Genomic DNA, 14141 nt, shown 5'->3' on the forward strand with positions numbered 1-14141 from the left:
AGGGAGGGTTTTCACACAGGGATGGTGAGGGAACGGTGATAAATTCCCATGGTACTGTTAGGGAGGGTTTTCACACAGGGATGGTGAGGGAACGGTGATAAATTCCCATGGTACTGTTAGGGAGGGTTTTCACACAGGGATGGTGAGGGAACGGTGATAAATTCCCATGGTACTGTTAGGGAGGGTTTTCACACAGGGATGGTGAGGGAACGGTGATAAATTCCCATGGTACTGTTTGGGAGGGTTTTCACACAGGGATGGTGAGGGAACGGTGATAAATTCCCATGGTACTGTTAGGGAGGGTTTTCACACAGGGATGGTGAGGGAACGGTGATAAATTCCCATGGTACTGTTAGGGAGGGTTTTCACACAGGGATGGTGAGGGAACGGTGATAAATTCCCATGGTACTGTTAGGGAGGGTTTTCACACAGGGATGGTGAGGGAACGGTGATAAATTCCCATGGTACTGTTAGGGAGGGTTTTCACACAGGGATGGTGAGGGAACGGTGATAAATTCCCATGGTACTGTTAGGGAGGGTTTTCACACAGTGATGGTTTGGAAGGTGCTGTCTGTCTGGGAGAGTTGCTGCAGTGCATCCTGTAGACGGTACACACTGCTGACACTGTGTGTCGGTGGTGGAGTGAGAGGTTGTGGATAGGGTGACTATCGATAAGGCTGCACTGGGTTTGGAAGGTGCTGTCTGGGTGAGTTGCTGCAGTGCATCCTGTAGACGGTACTCACTGCTGACACTGGGTGTCGGTGGTGGAGTGAGAGGTTGTGGACAGGGTGACTATCGATAAGGCTGCACTGGGTTTGGAAGGTGCTGTCTGGGTGAGTTGCTGCAGTGCATCCTGTAGACGGTACTCACTGCTGACACTGTGTGTCGGTGGTGGTGAGAGAGGTTGTGGACAGGGTGACTATCGATAAGGCTGCACTGGGTTTGGAAGGTGCTGTCTGGGTGAGTTGCTGCAGTGCATCCTGTAGACGGTACTCACTGCTGACACTGGGTGTCGGTGGTGGAGCGAGTGAGTGAGTGGTTCTGAATGGGGTATCTGTCAAATGGGTTGCCATGTGCAGGATGGTGTTTGGCTCCTTGAGTGTTGAAGCTGCCCAGGACCAGTGAAGGTTCTGAGAACACTAAGCTGATGAGAGGGCCAGCGGGAACGGGTAGAGTGTGCATCTCGTCATGCACCCCAGCTCAGACCCTGGGATGTACAGCAAAACACAGAAAACCGCACGTTTAATCCCAATGGTGTGCCAAGTGTAAAACGTCTCCTTAAAGCCCTCTTTCTGATGCTTTCCTTCGCTGGACACAGTGAGAGGCCTCTCCTATGTCCTGGCATCAGCTGGCCATTCTCTCACCCAGCTGTCTGCGTGTGAGACCAGTGGAAGGTGACAGGAAAGGGAAAGCAGAAGCCCTATGTCCGGTTGAAGCAGGTTAGACAGCAGGCAGAGTGTGGTCTGGAGAATGTACCTGACAGAAATGTTTCTAATTGTGTTTTTTTGCATTTTCAGGGTATGAAACTGAATGCAGAAGAGTTCAATGCAATATTCACATTTTATGACAAGGTAACTATCACCTCCTGATCATGTGAAATCCATCAGAAGTGTTGCTGGATCTGCAGGCCTTTGTGTGAACAGGCGACCTGGAGGTGGATGGGAGATACCCTCAGGGCAGAGTGGGATGAGACTGTGGTGATGATGACTCTGGGCTGGCTTGAGTTTAAATGGTGGCCCTGGAAAATTCAGAAAGACGGAGAGGATTGTTCTTTACTTTGAAGAGATTAGAACAAGTAACATAGTCTCAGGGAAAGCGGATGGCGTTCGGGTCATAGAATCATCATGGAAACAGCTCCTTCAACCTGATTGGTCTATCAACTGGCAACCCAGTTTCACACCTAAGCTAGGCCCATTTGCCCCATATCCCTCTAAACCTTTACTGTCCAGGTTCATTTGGTATGTTATTAATGTACCTGCTTCCATGTATCAACCACTCTCCAGATAAAAAAAGTTGCCCCTTAGTGTTCCTATTAATTCTCTTGCCTCTCATCTTAAGCCAATGTTTTCTAATTCTTGATTTCCCAACCGTGGGAAAGAGTGTGCTCATTCACTGTAACTCTGCCCCTCAATTTTACCCACCTCTCATTCTCCTAGACTCCAATGAAACTAGTTTCAACCTGCTCAACCTCTCCAAGTCCCTCCAGTCCTGCCAAAATCCTCATCAGTTTCCTGTGTGCTCATTCCAGGTCTGAAGTTGCAGGAACTCTTTCTGCCAGGGACCTTGGGTGACAGCAACAGGTGTTTGGATGCTTAGGGAAGGGGGGATTAAGGGGGAAATGGGCTTGTTTGTCAAGGAATTGAGTAGACACTCCTGCGCTTGTTTCTCTGATCATTAAGGGGCAGTGTCATCCAATCCCATAAAATATTTCCCCTTCATGGGGGAGGAGGCTTGGTGATGCATATGGAGGGCTGAAATGCCCCATCATTCTCTTTCAGACTAGGTTAGGACTTTCGCCAGTGGTGTGTTATTGGGGTTGTTCCTCATATCGTTTAATGATCTGGCTGCGAATGTCAGTAAATGTGCAGATGACACTGGAATTGGTGCTGCATTGGGCTGTCTAGAGTCACAACAAGATATAGATCAACATATATGCACGGGTACTTTGATAATAAATTTTACTTTGAACTGGGAAACTGGGCAAGGGAGTGGCAGATGGGATGTAACTTGGACAAGTGGGAAGGATGCATTTTGGAAGGTTAAATCAGAAGAGGACTTGCACTGCGAGTGGCAGGATACAGGGAGTATTGCTGAGCAGAGACATCTTGGAATACAGGTAGGTAGCTCCCTGAAAGTGGTAGCACAGGATTGTGAACAAGCCTTTTAGCATGCTGGCCTTCACTGAGTACAAGGGAAAGGGTGTTGTGTTACAGTTGTATGGTTGGGAGTAGATTAGGTGTTCTGTGCTACACAACTCTGTCTTTAAAACTGCCACAAAGCATTTTTTTCCAGGTAAAAAGGTGTGATGTACATAGCTGAATAGAGAGCAAGGTGCATTCTGACTACCCTGTTGTCCAATATCTTTAACTGCATTACATTCAGGTGGTTTCTGGCTGTGTCCTCAGGATAGAAATGCTTACATCACCAGGTTTTACCTTCTTTGCCCAAAGAGACTGTGGACATCTTGTCATGCTGTACTTAGCAACTTAGGAATCCCCATGACAGGAATGTGCGTCAGCCGGGGGGCAGAGATTCAGCAGCAAGTTGGCTGGAATGTTGTAGTTACGAGGAGGGACTGGAGAGGTCTGTACTCCCTGGGGCAGAGGATGTTGGCAGGGGTGGAGTGTTGTAGTTACGAGGAGGGACTGGAGAGGTCTGTACTCCCCGGGCAGAGGATGTTGGCAGGGGTGGAGTGTTGTAGTTACGAGGAGGGACTGGAGAGGTCTGTACTCCCTGGGGCAGAGGATGTTGGCAGGGGTGGAGTGTTGTAGTTGTGAGGAGGGACTGGAGAGGTCTGTACTCCCTGGGCAGAGGATGTTGGCAGGGGTGGAGTGTTGTAGTTACGAGGAGGGACTGGAGAGGTCTGTACTCCCCGGGCAGAGGATGTTGGCAGGGGTGGAGTGTTGTAGTTAGGAGGAGGGACTGGAGAGGTCTGTACTCCCTGGGCAGAGGATGTTGGCAGGGGTGGAGTGTTGTAGTTACGAGGAGGGACTGGAGAGGTGTGTACTCCCTGGGCAGAGGATGTTGGCAGGGGTGGAGTGTTGTAGTTACGAGGAGGGACTGGAGAGGTCTGTACTCCCCGGGCAGAGGATGTTGGCAGGGGTGGAGTGTTGTAGTTACGAGGAGGGACTGGAGAGGTCTGTACTCCCTGGGCAGAGGATGTTGGCAGGGGTGGAGTGTTGTAGTTACGAGGAGGGACTGGAGAGGTCTGTACTCCCTGGGGTAGAGGATGTTGGCAGGGGTGGAGTGTTGTAGTTACGAAGAGGGACTGGAGAGGTCTGTACTCCCTGGGCAGAGGATGTTGGCAGGGGTGGAGTGTTGTAGTTACGAGGAGGGACTGGAGAGGTCTGTTCTCCCTGGGGCAGAGGATGTTGGCAGGGGTGGAGTGTTGTAGTTAGGAGGAGGGACTGGAGAGGTCTGTTCTCCCTGGGGCAGAGAATGTTGGCAGGGGTGGAGTGTTGTAGTTACGAGGAGGGACTGGAGAGGTGTGTACTCCCTGGGCAGAGGATGTTGGCAGGGGTGGAATGTTGTAGTTACGAGGAGGGACTGGAGAGGTCTGTTCTCCCTGGGGCAGAGGATGTTGGCAGGGGTGGAGTGTTGTAGTTACGAGGAGGGACTGGAGAGGTCTGTTCTCCCTGGGGCAGAGGATGTTGGCAGGGGTGGAGTGTTGTAGTTACGAGGAGGGACTGGAGAGGTCTGTACTCCCTGGGGCAGAGGATGTTGGCAGGGGTGGAGTGTTGTAGTTGTGAGGAGGGACTGGAGAGGTCTGTACTCCCTGGGCAGAGGATGTTGGCAGGGGTGGAGTGTTGTAGTTACGAGGAGGGACTGGAGAGGTCTGTACTCCCCGGGCAGAGGATGTTGGCAGGGGTGGAATGTTGTAGTTACGAGGAGGGACTGGAGAGGTCTGTACTCCCTGGGCAGAGGATGTTGGCAGGGGTGGAGTGTTGTAATTACGAGGAGGGACTGGAGAGGTCTGTACTCCCTGGGGCAGAGGATGTTGGCAGGGGTGGAGTGTTGTAGTTACGAGGAGGGACTGGAGAGGTCTGTTCTCCCTGGGGCAGAGGATGTTGGCAGGGGTGGAGTGTTGTAGTTACGAGGAGGGACTGGAGAGGTCTGTTCTCCCTGGGGCAGAGGATGTTGGCAGGGGTGGAGTGTTGTAGTTACGAGGAGGGACTGGAGAGGTCTGTTCTCCCTGGGGCAGAGGATGTTGGCAGGGGTGGAGTGTTGTAGTTACGAGGAGGGACTGGAGAGGTCTGTACTCCCTGGGGCAGAGGATGTTGGCAGGGGTGGAGTGTTGTAGTTGTGAGGAGGGACTGGAGAGGTCTGTACTCCCTGGGCAGAGGATGTTGGCAGGGGTGGAGTGTTGTAGTTACGAGGAGGGACTGGAGAGGTCTGTACTCCCCGGGCAGAGGATGTTGGCAGGGGTGGAGTGTTGTAGTTAGGAGGAGGGACTGGAGAGGTCTGTACTCCCTGGGCAGAGGATGTTGGCGGGGGTGGAGTGTTGTAGTTACGAGGAGGGACTGGAGAGGTCTGTACTCCCTGGGCAGAGGATGTTGGCAGGGGTGGAGTGTTGTAGTTACGAGGAGGGACTGGAGAGGTCTGTACTCCCTGGGCAGAGGATGTTGGCAGGGGTGGAGTGTTGTAGTTACGAGGAGGGACTGGAGAGGTCTGTACTCCCTGGGCAGAGGATGTTGGCAGGGGTGGAGTGTTGTAGTTACGAGGAGGGACTGGAGAGGTCTGTACTCCCTGGGCAGAGGATGTTGGCAGGGGTGGAGTGTTGTAGTTACGAGGAGGGACTGGAGAGGTCTGTACTCCCTGGGCAGAGGATGTTGGCAGGGGTGGAGTGTTGTAGTTACGAGGAGGGACTGGAGAGGTCTGTACTCCCTGGGCAGAGGATGTTGGCAGGGGTGGAGTGTTGTAGTTACGAGGAGGGACTGGAGAGGTCTGTTCTCACCCAACCTTCGTTTTATCTGTAAATTCACTAACCCTCCCTTCCACTTCCTTATCCAAGTCATTTATAAAAATCACAAAGAGCAGGGGACCCAGAACAGATCGTGTGTAACACCACTAGTCACTGACCTCCGGGCAAATAAATACCCTCTGCCTTCTATGGGCAAGTCAGTTCGGAATCCTTATATGCCCTTATGCAATATGGTGTTGCTGTTCACCATCCGTGGATTTCCATGTGTCCTGGGTAGTTTGAAAGCTGTGCTGGGTTTATTAAGGTTTGACAGAGTGCTGCTGTCAGTTCCAGTGGCTCTTACCTCCGCTGTGAAGGACAAACCGGGCTCGGGGGCCAATGGGGTAGGTAACCTGACCTCGAGGGTCAGGGAGCCCTGTCGGTGTTCTGCAGTGCAGAGGTCGCTGGGTGAAAGGTCAGAGTGCCAAATTAGTGAGCAGTGAAACTGGTGGGTGCTGCAGCTTCCACTCTGACTGTGTGTTTTTCTCCGTCTAATTCCCACTGCTTTCTCTCTGTTTCCTCAGGATGGAAATGGTTACATTGACAGTCACGAGCTGGATGCATTACTGAAAGATTTGTATGAGAAAAATAAGAAGGTGGGTCACAGGCTGCTCACATTCCCCTGTCACTGCTCGGGGGAGCAAGCATTTCTCAGCCGTGCCCCGAGCAACACTGACCTGATGGTCACTGTACGTGTTAGATTCCTTCCACCCCACCCTGACAGGTGATACTGTGGGTCATGGGCACAAATCAGCCCATCGAGTCTGCTTCACCATTCCCCTGTCACTGCTCGGGGGAGCAAGCATTTCTCAGCCGTGCCCCGAGCAACACTGACCTGATGGTCACTGTACGTGTTAGATTCCTTCCACCCCACCCCGACAGGTGATACTGTGGGTCATGGGCACAAATCAGCCCATCGAGGCTGCTTCACCATTCAATCACAATCACATTCTCCCTATGACCCTTAACCCCCTGCCAGTCAGGAACTCTGCCCTAAATACACCCAACAACTTGCCTCCATTCTGTGACAGCAAATTCCATAGATTCACCACAGTCTGGTTGAAGAAATTCCTCCTGATCTCCATTTTAAAAGGACATCTCTTTATTCTAAGGTGTGCCTCAGACTCACTACTACTGGAAGCATCCTTTCTGCACCCACCCCACCCAGTATCTGTCAAAGCCTCCCCTGTAAGCTCTGAGTTGGTGTCAGTAACAATTCTGCTCTTCCATTCATTCTTTTGATGACCCTGATGTTTGGGGGTGGGTGATAGAGTATTTGGTACACCCAATGAATTCCTCTACTGACAGTCCAGTCTTTCACAAGTTGCCTCAAGAATTGAGACCCATTATCTGACTGTATCTCTTGAGGGCCCCCAATAATAACTATTTAACTTCTGCAATCCCTTCAGAGTGTGATCCTGATCAGCTTTTCTACAATGAATTGCCATTAACTGTCCTAAGCAGGTGTCAACCACGGGAAGCAAATAGTTGAATTGTCGCTGCTGTGGAAAGGGTCTGATGTAATCGATCTGCCATCCCTTTTAATGTAGGCAGTCAGCTTCTCTGGGAGTGCTCTTCTTTTAACCTGCTGACAAATATCACGTGCAGTAATAACTCCTATCATCATGTCTACTGGTAGTGGTATACCTTGTTGTTTAGCCCGTTCAGTCGTACCATCCATTTCCAAATGACCAGCCTTTTTACGTGTCCATTCTCCCATCACACGGAATTCAGGGGTGCCCACCTGAAATACCTGGATTATCTAGTCTACTTTATTATTAAAGGCAGCGGATAGAGACTGTCTACATAGGGAAAAAAACCAATCTTCACTCGTTGGTATGCCTCCCAGATTTTTTCTGTCCCAACAAAGGCCTTCTCTGTATCTGCCCACTTCATTGCTGCCATCCTGTCATTCCATTGGCAACTGCCATGAGTGTGAGTGTGTGTAGGTCCAGCTGACTGAAATGGTAAGGAGACTGCTGCCAGTCCAGCTAGCTGGCTGGAAACGCCCTCTCCCTGCTGCTGCAGGACTGCACCTGTGATTAGGTTCAGTATGGCGGCTTTCCGGCAACTGTAGTTGTCTGTAAACCGGCTGTGGCGTTTGTCTGCTTCGGGCAACTGTTCATTTAGATACCCAAGTAACAGCAGAGGGAAGCACTGGTGTAGAGAGTTCTGGTTCTATCTATGAACATGTCGGCTACACTTTTTGTGTAATTTACCGACTCCCTCTGTGCCCTTATTTGCCCATTCTGCAATGTACCACTTCCATTTTACGATGGAGGCTTGCAGCACCCTCTCTGCCCTGTTAGTAGTGGAGCCCTCTGGAAGCACTTACGTCATAATGGGATGGCCAGGTCTCATGATTACCTTGCTTACCTCTGTAGATATCTCAGTCTTCACCAAAAGTAGCAGGCTAGCAGCTGTCTTTCAATGGATGTATATCTTTCAGCTGCAGGGTTTGGGACCAGAACCCAAGGGGAATTTTCACCCTATTCTGCCTTTGCCATAAACTCCATGCACCAGTGTTCTGATGTAAGGATGGATATCTGTGGCTCAGAGGGTAATCCGGATAAATGAGGATTCAGTGAACATTGCTCCTTGCCAGCCTAGAACACCTGCTGCTCTGGACCCCATTCAAAAGTTGCTTTCTTCCTAGTTTCCCCCCCCGTTTTTCGAACGTTCTCTTTACAACAGCTCGCTGTTACGAAAGACCTACATTAGTATCTGTTTTCACTAATCAGAGGATTTTCGCTTTTATGAAAAAAAGACACCCGCTTTACACGTGTGTTTACCCCGAGAAAGACTACAATGACCGTGAAGCCTTGTGCAGGCAGTTGTTTGTGCATGTGTGTACGTGCGTAGGTGTGTATGTGCTGATTTCTTTTTCTTCAAATCGATTTTGGCTTGCTGTCTTCCCAATTTTGATAAGTGAAACTACAATGTACATACAATATTTCTACTTTATATAGGTTGTATATTTATCATATCATTCCTGCTTTTACTATATGTTAGTGGTATTTTAGGTTTATGTGTTAAATTTGGTTTGATTTGGTAGGTGTTTTTTGGGTTTAGGAATGCTCAAAAATTTTTACCATATAATTTAATGGTAATTGCTTCCTCGCTTTATGACATTTCAGCTTACAAATGGTTTCATAGGAATGCTGTGCCTTCGGATAGTGCGGGAAACCTGTACTTTATATAAGGGTTGTAAAAGGACAGTTGGGTGCCACCTTCAGTAGTACAAAAGCCCCACGAACCTTTGGATCTCTTTTTTATTGGTGGGGGGGTGACCATTTCAGTTGTCACAATCTGTACTTTGGGATTACTTGATGTCCTGAGACCTGCTGGATATGCAGTACTGGACTGCCTGGCTCAGCGTCTCCCTCTATTTTCTGTGGATTCACTACCCATCTTTGGTCCCTCGGTGCTTACTAGTATATCCAGGGCTTCATCTCCCTCCTTGGTAGATCCTTTTCACATTATGTCATCGATACATATCTATATCAGGCAAAAGAGTGAGTACATGCTTGTATGAGGCTCCCACTAGCCCCACTAAAACAGTTGCTTTTAAGATGCCATATGTGAACTTCCCCAATTTTGTTGGCACAGTCTGTCCCTGCAGTGCATTCATTCCAGTCGTATTTTCAGGTATCACAGCTGTCAGTACTCGGGCTTCCATCGTGGTCCCACCCCAATAGCCAGTCAGACTGTTTCCTGTGCTTTTATGTTTCCTCCTAAACTCTCCACTTGCACCAGTGGCTCCTGATGCCCCTCGTCAACCTGCTTTAATACCTCAGTCCTTTCTAGTGCCTCACCCATGGGGTGTTTCATTTGCATCCTCAAAAGGTGTACCAGATTTTCCTTTAAATATGAGGGTGGATAGTGAGCCATCTCGTTCCCATGCCCCGATTCAATATCTCGTCCAGACTATCTGACTGCAATCTGCAGTGAATGCCTGTATGTGTATCGCAGTTTCTTTGTCTACAGTGTGCCAAGGTGTACCCAGCTGTCCCCAGTCTACTGCAGAGGGGTCAATCCTCACTAACATACATCAGAGCCTTGAGGACAAATCTGGGATCATCATTGTCATTCCACATCTGATTATCAGTACTGTTTTGTGTAGAGAGAGGGAGCAAGTCATTAGCCTGTTCCATGGTCAGATAAGTCTTGTCAGTACCCGTATCCCAGATGTGGGCTAACACACAGCAAGATATTCTTAACTCTTCTGCACATATTTATCTCAAATGGCCCCTTTTCCTCAGTCTTCCATGTGCTAGTCATTCTTTCCCCCCGCATCAACAGACCACGTGACCCCCCCCCCCCCCCCCAATCTTCTTGTAGTCGTATGACTGTGCATGGTTACCAGCGAGTCTGTACTGCTGGGTCCTCACTTGCAATGTCCTGTTCAGGTCTCAGTGGCAGATCCCCTCTCTGTCCCTACAAGCTTACAAAAACAGCTAACCCTGAGCCACGACTTCGACAGGCTCCAAACACGATGATCAAAGCTGTTAACTAATGTATTGTTCATTAATTGTCCCCAGGAGATGGATATTAAGAAAATGACTGCGTACAAGAAAAACATCCTGTCTCTGTCGCACGGTGGCAAGCTGTATCGGAGAGAGCTGGAGATGATATTGTGCACAGAACCTTTGTAGAAAGGGTCTCGCTGACAAAGAAAGCACCGCCTACGTCATTCACGGCACCATCCACCCACAGAACAAAACTGTGGTCTGAAAAGCACAGTTTTATCCTGCAGATTAAAAATGCCAGAAGGGATAGGTGTCATTCTTTTCTATGTCTCTCCTTTCCCCCAGCATCTTAAAGCAACAAATGGTATAATTATATACGTACGTACATACATACATACATATACATATATAATATATATATATATACTGTAATATATACACAGAGAGAAGCACATTGTGTTTTGGTAAATGCTTTTGTTTGCTAAAAGTATGCCTGGGATTTAAAGCAGAAGATCAGTTAAGCAAGAGGCAATTAATTTTTGATTACTCTGCTGCATTCACATTCAATATCTTGTCCTGGCTCTGAAGTTTCGATAGTCCACAGGCTGAAGGGTTAGCAGGATCTGTGCTGGCTGGCCTGCCTCCCATTTGTGTGAGGAAGGATCAGGTCTCGTACATCTCTGGCCTGGCATCGTTCACTGCCTTTCCCATCCATCCCTCTCTCCAAACGAAATCCACCTTCAATTATTCGGGTCCTCCAAGTAAAGTGGTTGGTGAGATTGAAAGATAAGATTCATAAAGTTTAGAGGTAAAGAGATGTCGAGCAGAATCTCTTCACCCAAAGGGCAATTCAGATTCAGCTTTTATATATCACAGGTACAATGAGATGCATCAGCAACCAACACACCCTAAGGATGTGCTGCGGGCAGCCCGCAAGGGTTGCCACCCCTTCTGGCACCAACATTCAACATTCTGGATAGTTGAGGCAGAAATCGGTAACAAAGGACATTGAATAAACAATTAGAATTCTTCCTTCACCACAACAGATCCGGTAAAGAAAATGGGAATGTTGGAAAAACTCTGTGGACGGGCAGCATCTGTGGAGAGAGTGCCAGATTCAACACTTCTGGTCGATGAACTTCTGTTGGAACTCTCAGAGTAGTTCCCGGCATGAAAGGTCAGGCGCTTCTCCCTCCAGAGATGCTGTCCGGCCTGTTGAATGTTTCCACCTTTGAGTATGTGAGATTACTGGAAGGAGCCCAGGCTGAATGAGCAGGCCTTGAGCTGACGTGGTGACTGAGTCCTGGAGCACTACAGCATGGAAACTGGTCCATGCTGAACTTTTCTGTCTAGTCCCATTGACCCCTCACCTCTTAAATGTCGCAATTGAGACTGCACCCACCACTTCCGCTGGCAGCTGGCTCCACCCTCTGGGTGAAGAAGTTTCTTTTCATTCAACTTGGAAAGTCATTGGCCCACTTCTCATCTGACAGATATTTTAGCGCATGGTCTTCAGTAGCTTCGCATGGGACTAGCAGATGTTTTGGATGTAGATCTAAAGGCACCTGCTAATGTCAGGGGTCAGTGATGTTAATGTTACATTAGAGTAATGCCAATGTAAATAGTCTGTAGGCTGAATATCACAGTACGTTCCTACATGGGTTAAGGATGCAACAAAAAATGTTAGACCCTCACAGAGGCCAGTGAGGAAGCTACAACTTTACAGTCTAAGATGTAAAGTTGATCAAGTCAAGGTTCTAGGACAGAAGTTCAAAACTCACCATTTGCCGGGGATGAATTGAGACAGAGTGAAAAGCTTTGCATCTCATCCAAACCAGACAGATCACTATTAACATCAGTAAGTACATTGGTGTAGTACAATGAGGAAACAAAAATGCAGGATGTAGTGTTGCAAACACAGAGGAAGTGTGGAGCACATGGACAAGTTAGTTGTAAGGAACATGTCAAGGTGGAATGAGAGATTACACAAGAGATCATTTCAAGAACCTTATTACAGTGGGATAGAGGCTGTCACTGTGGTAATGGGGGGGAGGGGGGTCTTTCATTATGTTGACTGCTCTCCCGAGGCAGTTGGAGGTATGGACAGTCAATGGAAGGGGGGCTGCTTTTTGTGATAGACTGGGCTCTGGTCAAAACTCTGCAAACTCCCGCAGTCTGGGACAGAGCATCTGTGATGTAAACAATTATTAAAGCTTGTTGAGTTAATGAATGATCATTACTGTCTATTAATTATGTAAATACAATCTTTACAGTCTCTTTGCATCCAATTAGTACCTAAATGATAAGCAAGTTCCAGATTCCATTAATCTATCTAGCAATTTATTTCAAGTGTTGTCACTTGTTGCATGGTGATACGTCCTAAATTTCCTTTTCACTAAATTGATTTCCTATCCTGTATTCTCAATGCTTAAAGCTCCGACAGTATATTTCAATACAATGCTGTTCCCCAGGGGCAGGTATTAGCATTTGATAGGTGTCCATGATTTGGATGAATTGGGCATAACTTCCAAATCTATAATTGGTACAAGGTTTGGAGGCATAGTGAATGGAAGGAGTAGTGAGAACCGTCAGCCGTCAGTTAGGCTGGAGGAACGGGCGTGGGGATGTTTGTCAATGTGTTTGGAAGACCGAGGAGAGGTAATACAGACCAAAGGGCATATTCTATAAAACGTATTGGAGGAGCAAATCTGGGACTATCTGAAAAAAAATCATTGGTTATAAATAAGGATGAAGAGAATAAGAGCAAGAAAGTCATGGTGGAACTTTGTCAAACGCTGGTTCAGCCAAAGTTGAAGTGTTGTGTTGGCTCTGGGCACTGCACTGGAGGAAAGGTGTAAAGGTTTTGGAGAGGACAAGGAAGGGATTACTGAAGTGATTCTAGAGGTGAGGAACAGTAGTTTTGTGGATGGATAGGAGGGGCTGGGGTTGTGAGGAGATCTTAGAGAGGCATTGAGTACAGATATAGAGACAACTGTGCCCATGGTGGGGTTTGGGGGTAACGAGTGTGAGACTGGTGATAGTGAGAGGTCGGTTGTGGAGTTCACAGCTGGGGGAGGAGAAGGTTCAGTTACAGCATACAGGTGAAAGGGAAGACTGCAAGACCAGGAACAAGGACAGGAATGGGACTAACATTCAGCCAGTACTGACTCTGGGTCAAATAGCCGTCCACGATATTGTGTGTTTCTGTGGTTTACAGCTCAATGTTCACCTTCAGTGGGGTTTCCTCCCTAGACTGAATACCCCACTTGTCTCCATTCTTTACAGAGTGGAGTCTGTTTCATTACACACCATTCTTGACACTTCCTCCTCACTGAGCATCCAGAGCTGGAAACATTATTCCCGTCTGGGTTCTCAGCATGGCATGGTATGGTTCTACTTCATCAGAAGTTGCATTGTTTTTGTGAGAACTGTCAATCACGTCTTTCTGGCGTGAAAGGTGAGCATTATCCACAGGGGGAGCTGGTGTCACATTGACACCTTCAGTCAGTACTGGCCACATCATGGAGAATTCCTTCTCCTGTGCCACCGCTACCAAATGACGGCTTCACTCCTGTTTTTTATGTCTACTGGGTCAGCAGATTAGTCCTGAGGAAAGAACATGGCTGGGTTTGAATCTGGAGTGTGGGGAGTACCTGTAGTCAGGGGTCAGGAACACAGCTAAAACTTTCCATGCTCCCTTTAAACTCACCAGTTTCACTGGGGAAATGATTACATGTGTGTAACAAAATGAACTAAGTGTTTGGTGGAGTGCAGAAGATCTGCTGGTCCAACACCAGAGTACGGGGTGTGTGAGATCATCAAAGGCTTAAAGTGCTTGGTTTGCACAGAGACTTTAAAAGGGTTTCAGAAAAATCAAGAGAAGAGCCCTTTGCTTGTGATTGCTCCCCAAGGAAACCCAACAAAAACTGTTTTTATTTGACAGCCAATAAAAGTGGTGTGATGCTGGGCCGTAGACTGCCTCACAGAATCAA

General features: G+C 48.2%; 2 protein-coding genes across 2 annotated transcripts in view; one reads left to right on the plus strand and one right to left on the minus strand.

Moving 5' to 3' along the window:
• Positions 1–1182, minus strand: part of LOC132386402 (uncharacterized) — a 44412-nt gene extending 43230 nt beyond the window's left edge. The window contains exon 1 of the mRNA XM_059958673.1: positions 998–1182. Coding sequence (XP_059814656.1) covers positions 998–1182 — 185 coding nt within the window. The remainder of the gene's footprint in view (positions 1–997) is intronic.
• LOC132386401 (calretinin-like) lies at positions 411–13363 on the plus strand. The gene is made up of 3 exons (XM_059958672.1): positions 411–1571; positions 6205–6276; positions 10222–13363. The coding sequence occupies exons 1-3, from the start codon at positions 1521–1523 to the stop codon at positions 10333–10335; spliced, it is 237 nt and encodes a 78-aa protein (XP_059814655.1). The 5' UTR covers positions 411–1520; the 3' UTR covers positions 10336–13363.
• The last annotated feature ends 778 nt before the right edge of the window (positions 13364–14141 follow it).

Source organism: Hypanus sabinus, unplaced genomic scaffold (assembly GCF_030144855.1).
Source record: "Hypanus sabinus isolate sHypSab1 unplaced genomic scaffold, sHypSab1.hap1 scaffold_1144, whole genome shotgun sequence".
Taxonomy (NCBI): domain Eukaryota; kingdom Metazoa; phylum Chordata; class Chondrichthyes; order Myliobatiformes; family Dasyatidae; genus Hypanus; species Hypanus sabinus.

Bases quoted from the DNA above. Each gene is read 5' to 3' on its own strand.
- LOC132386401 (XM_059958672.1), top strand. From the start codon at position 1,521: ATGAAACTGAATGCAGAAGAGTTCAATGCAATATTCACATTTTATGAC. The intron at 1,572-6,204 runs GTAACTATCACC...CTGTTTCCTCAG, and splicing joins TATTCACATTTTATGACAAG to GATGGAAATGGTTACATTGA. The intron at 6,277-10,221 runs GTGGGTCACAGG...AATTGTCCCCAG, and splicing joins TGTATGAGAAAAATAAGAAG to GAGATGGATATTAAGAAAAT.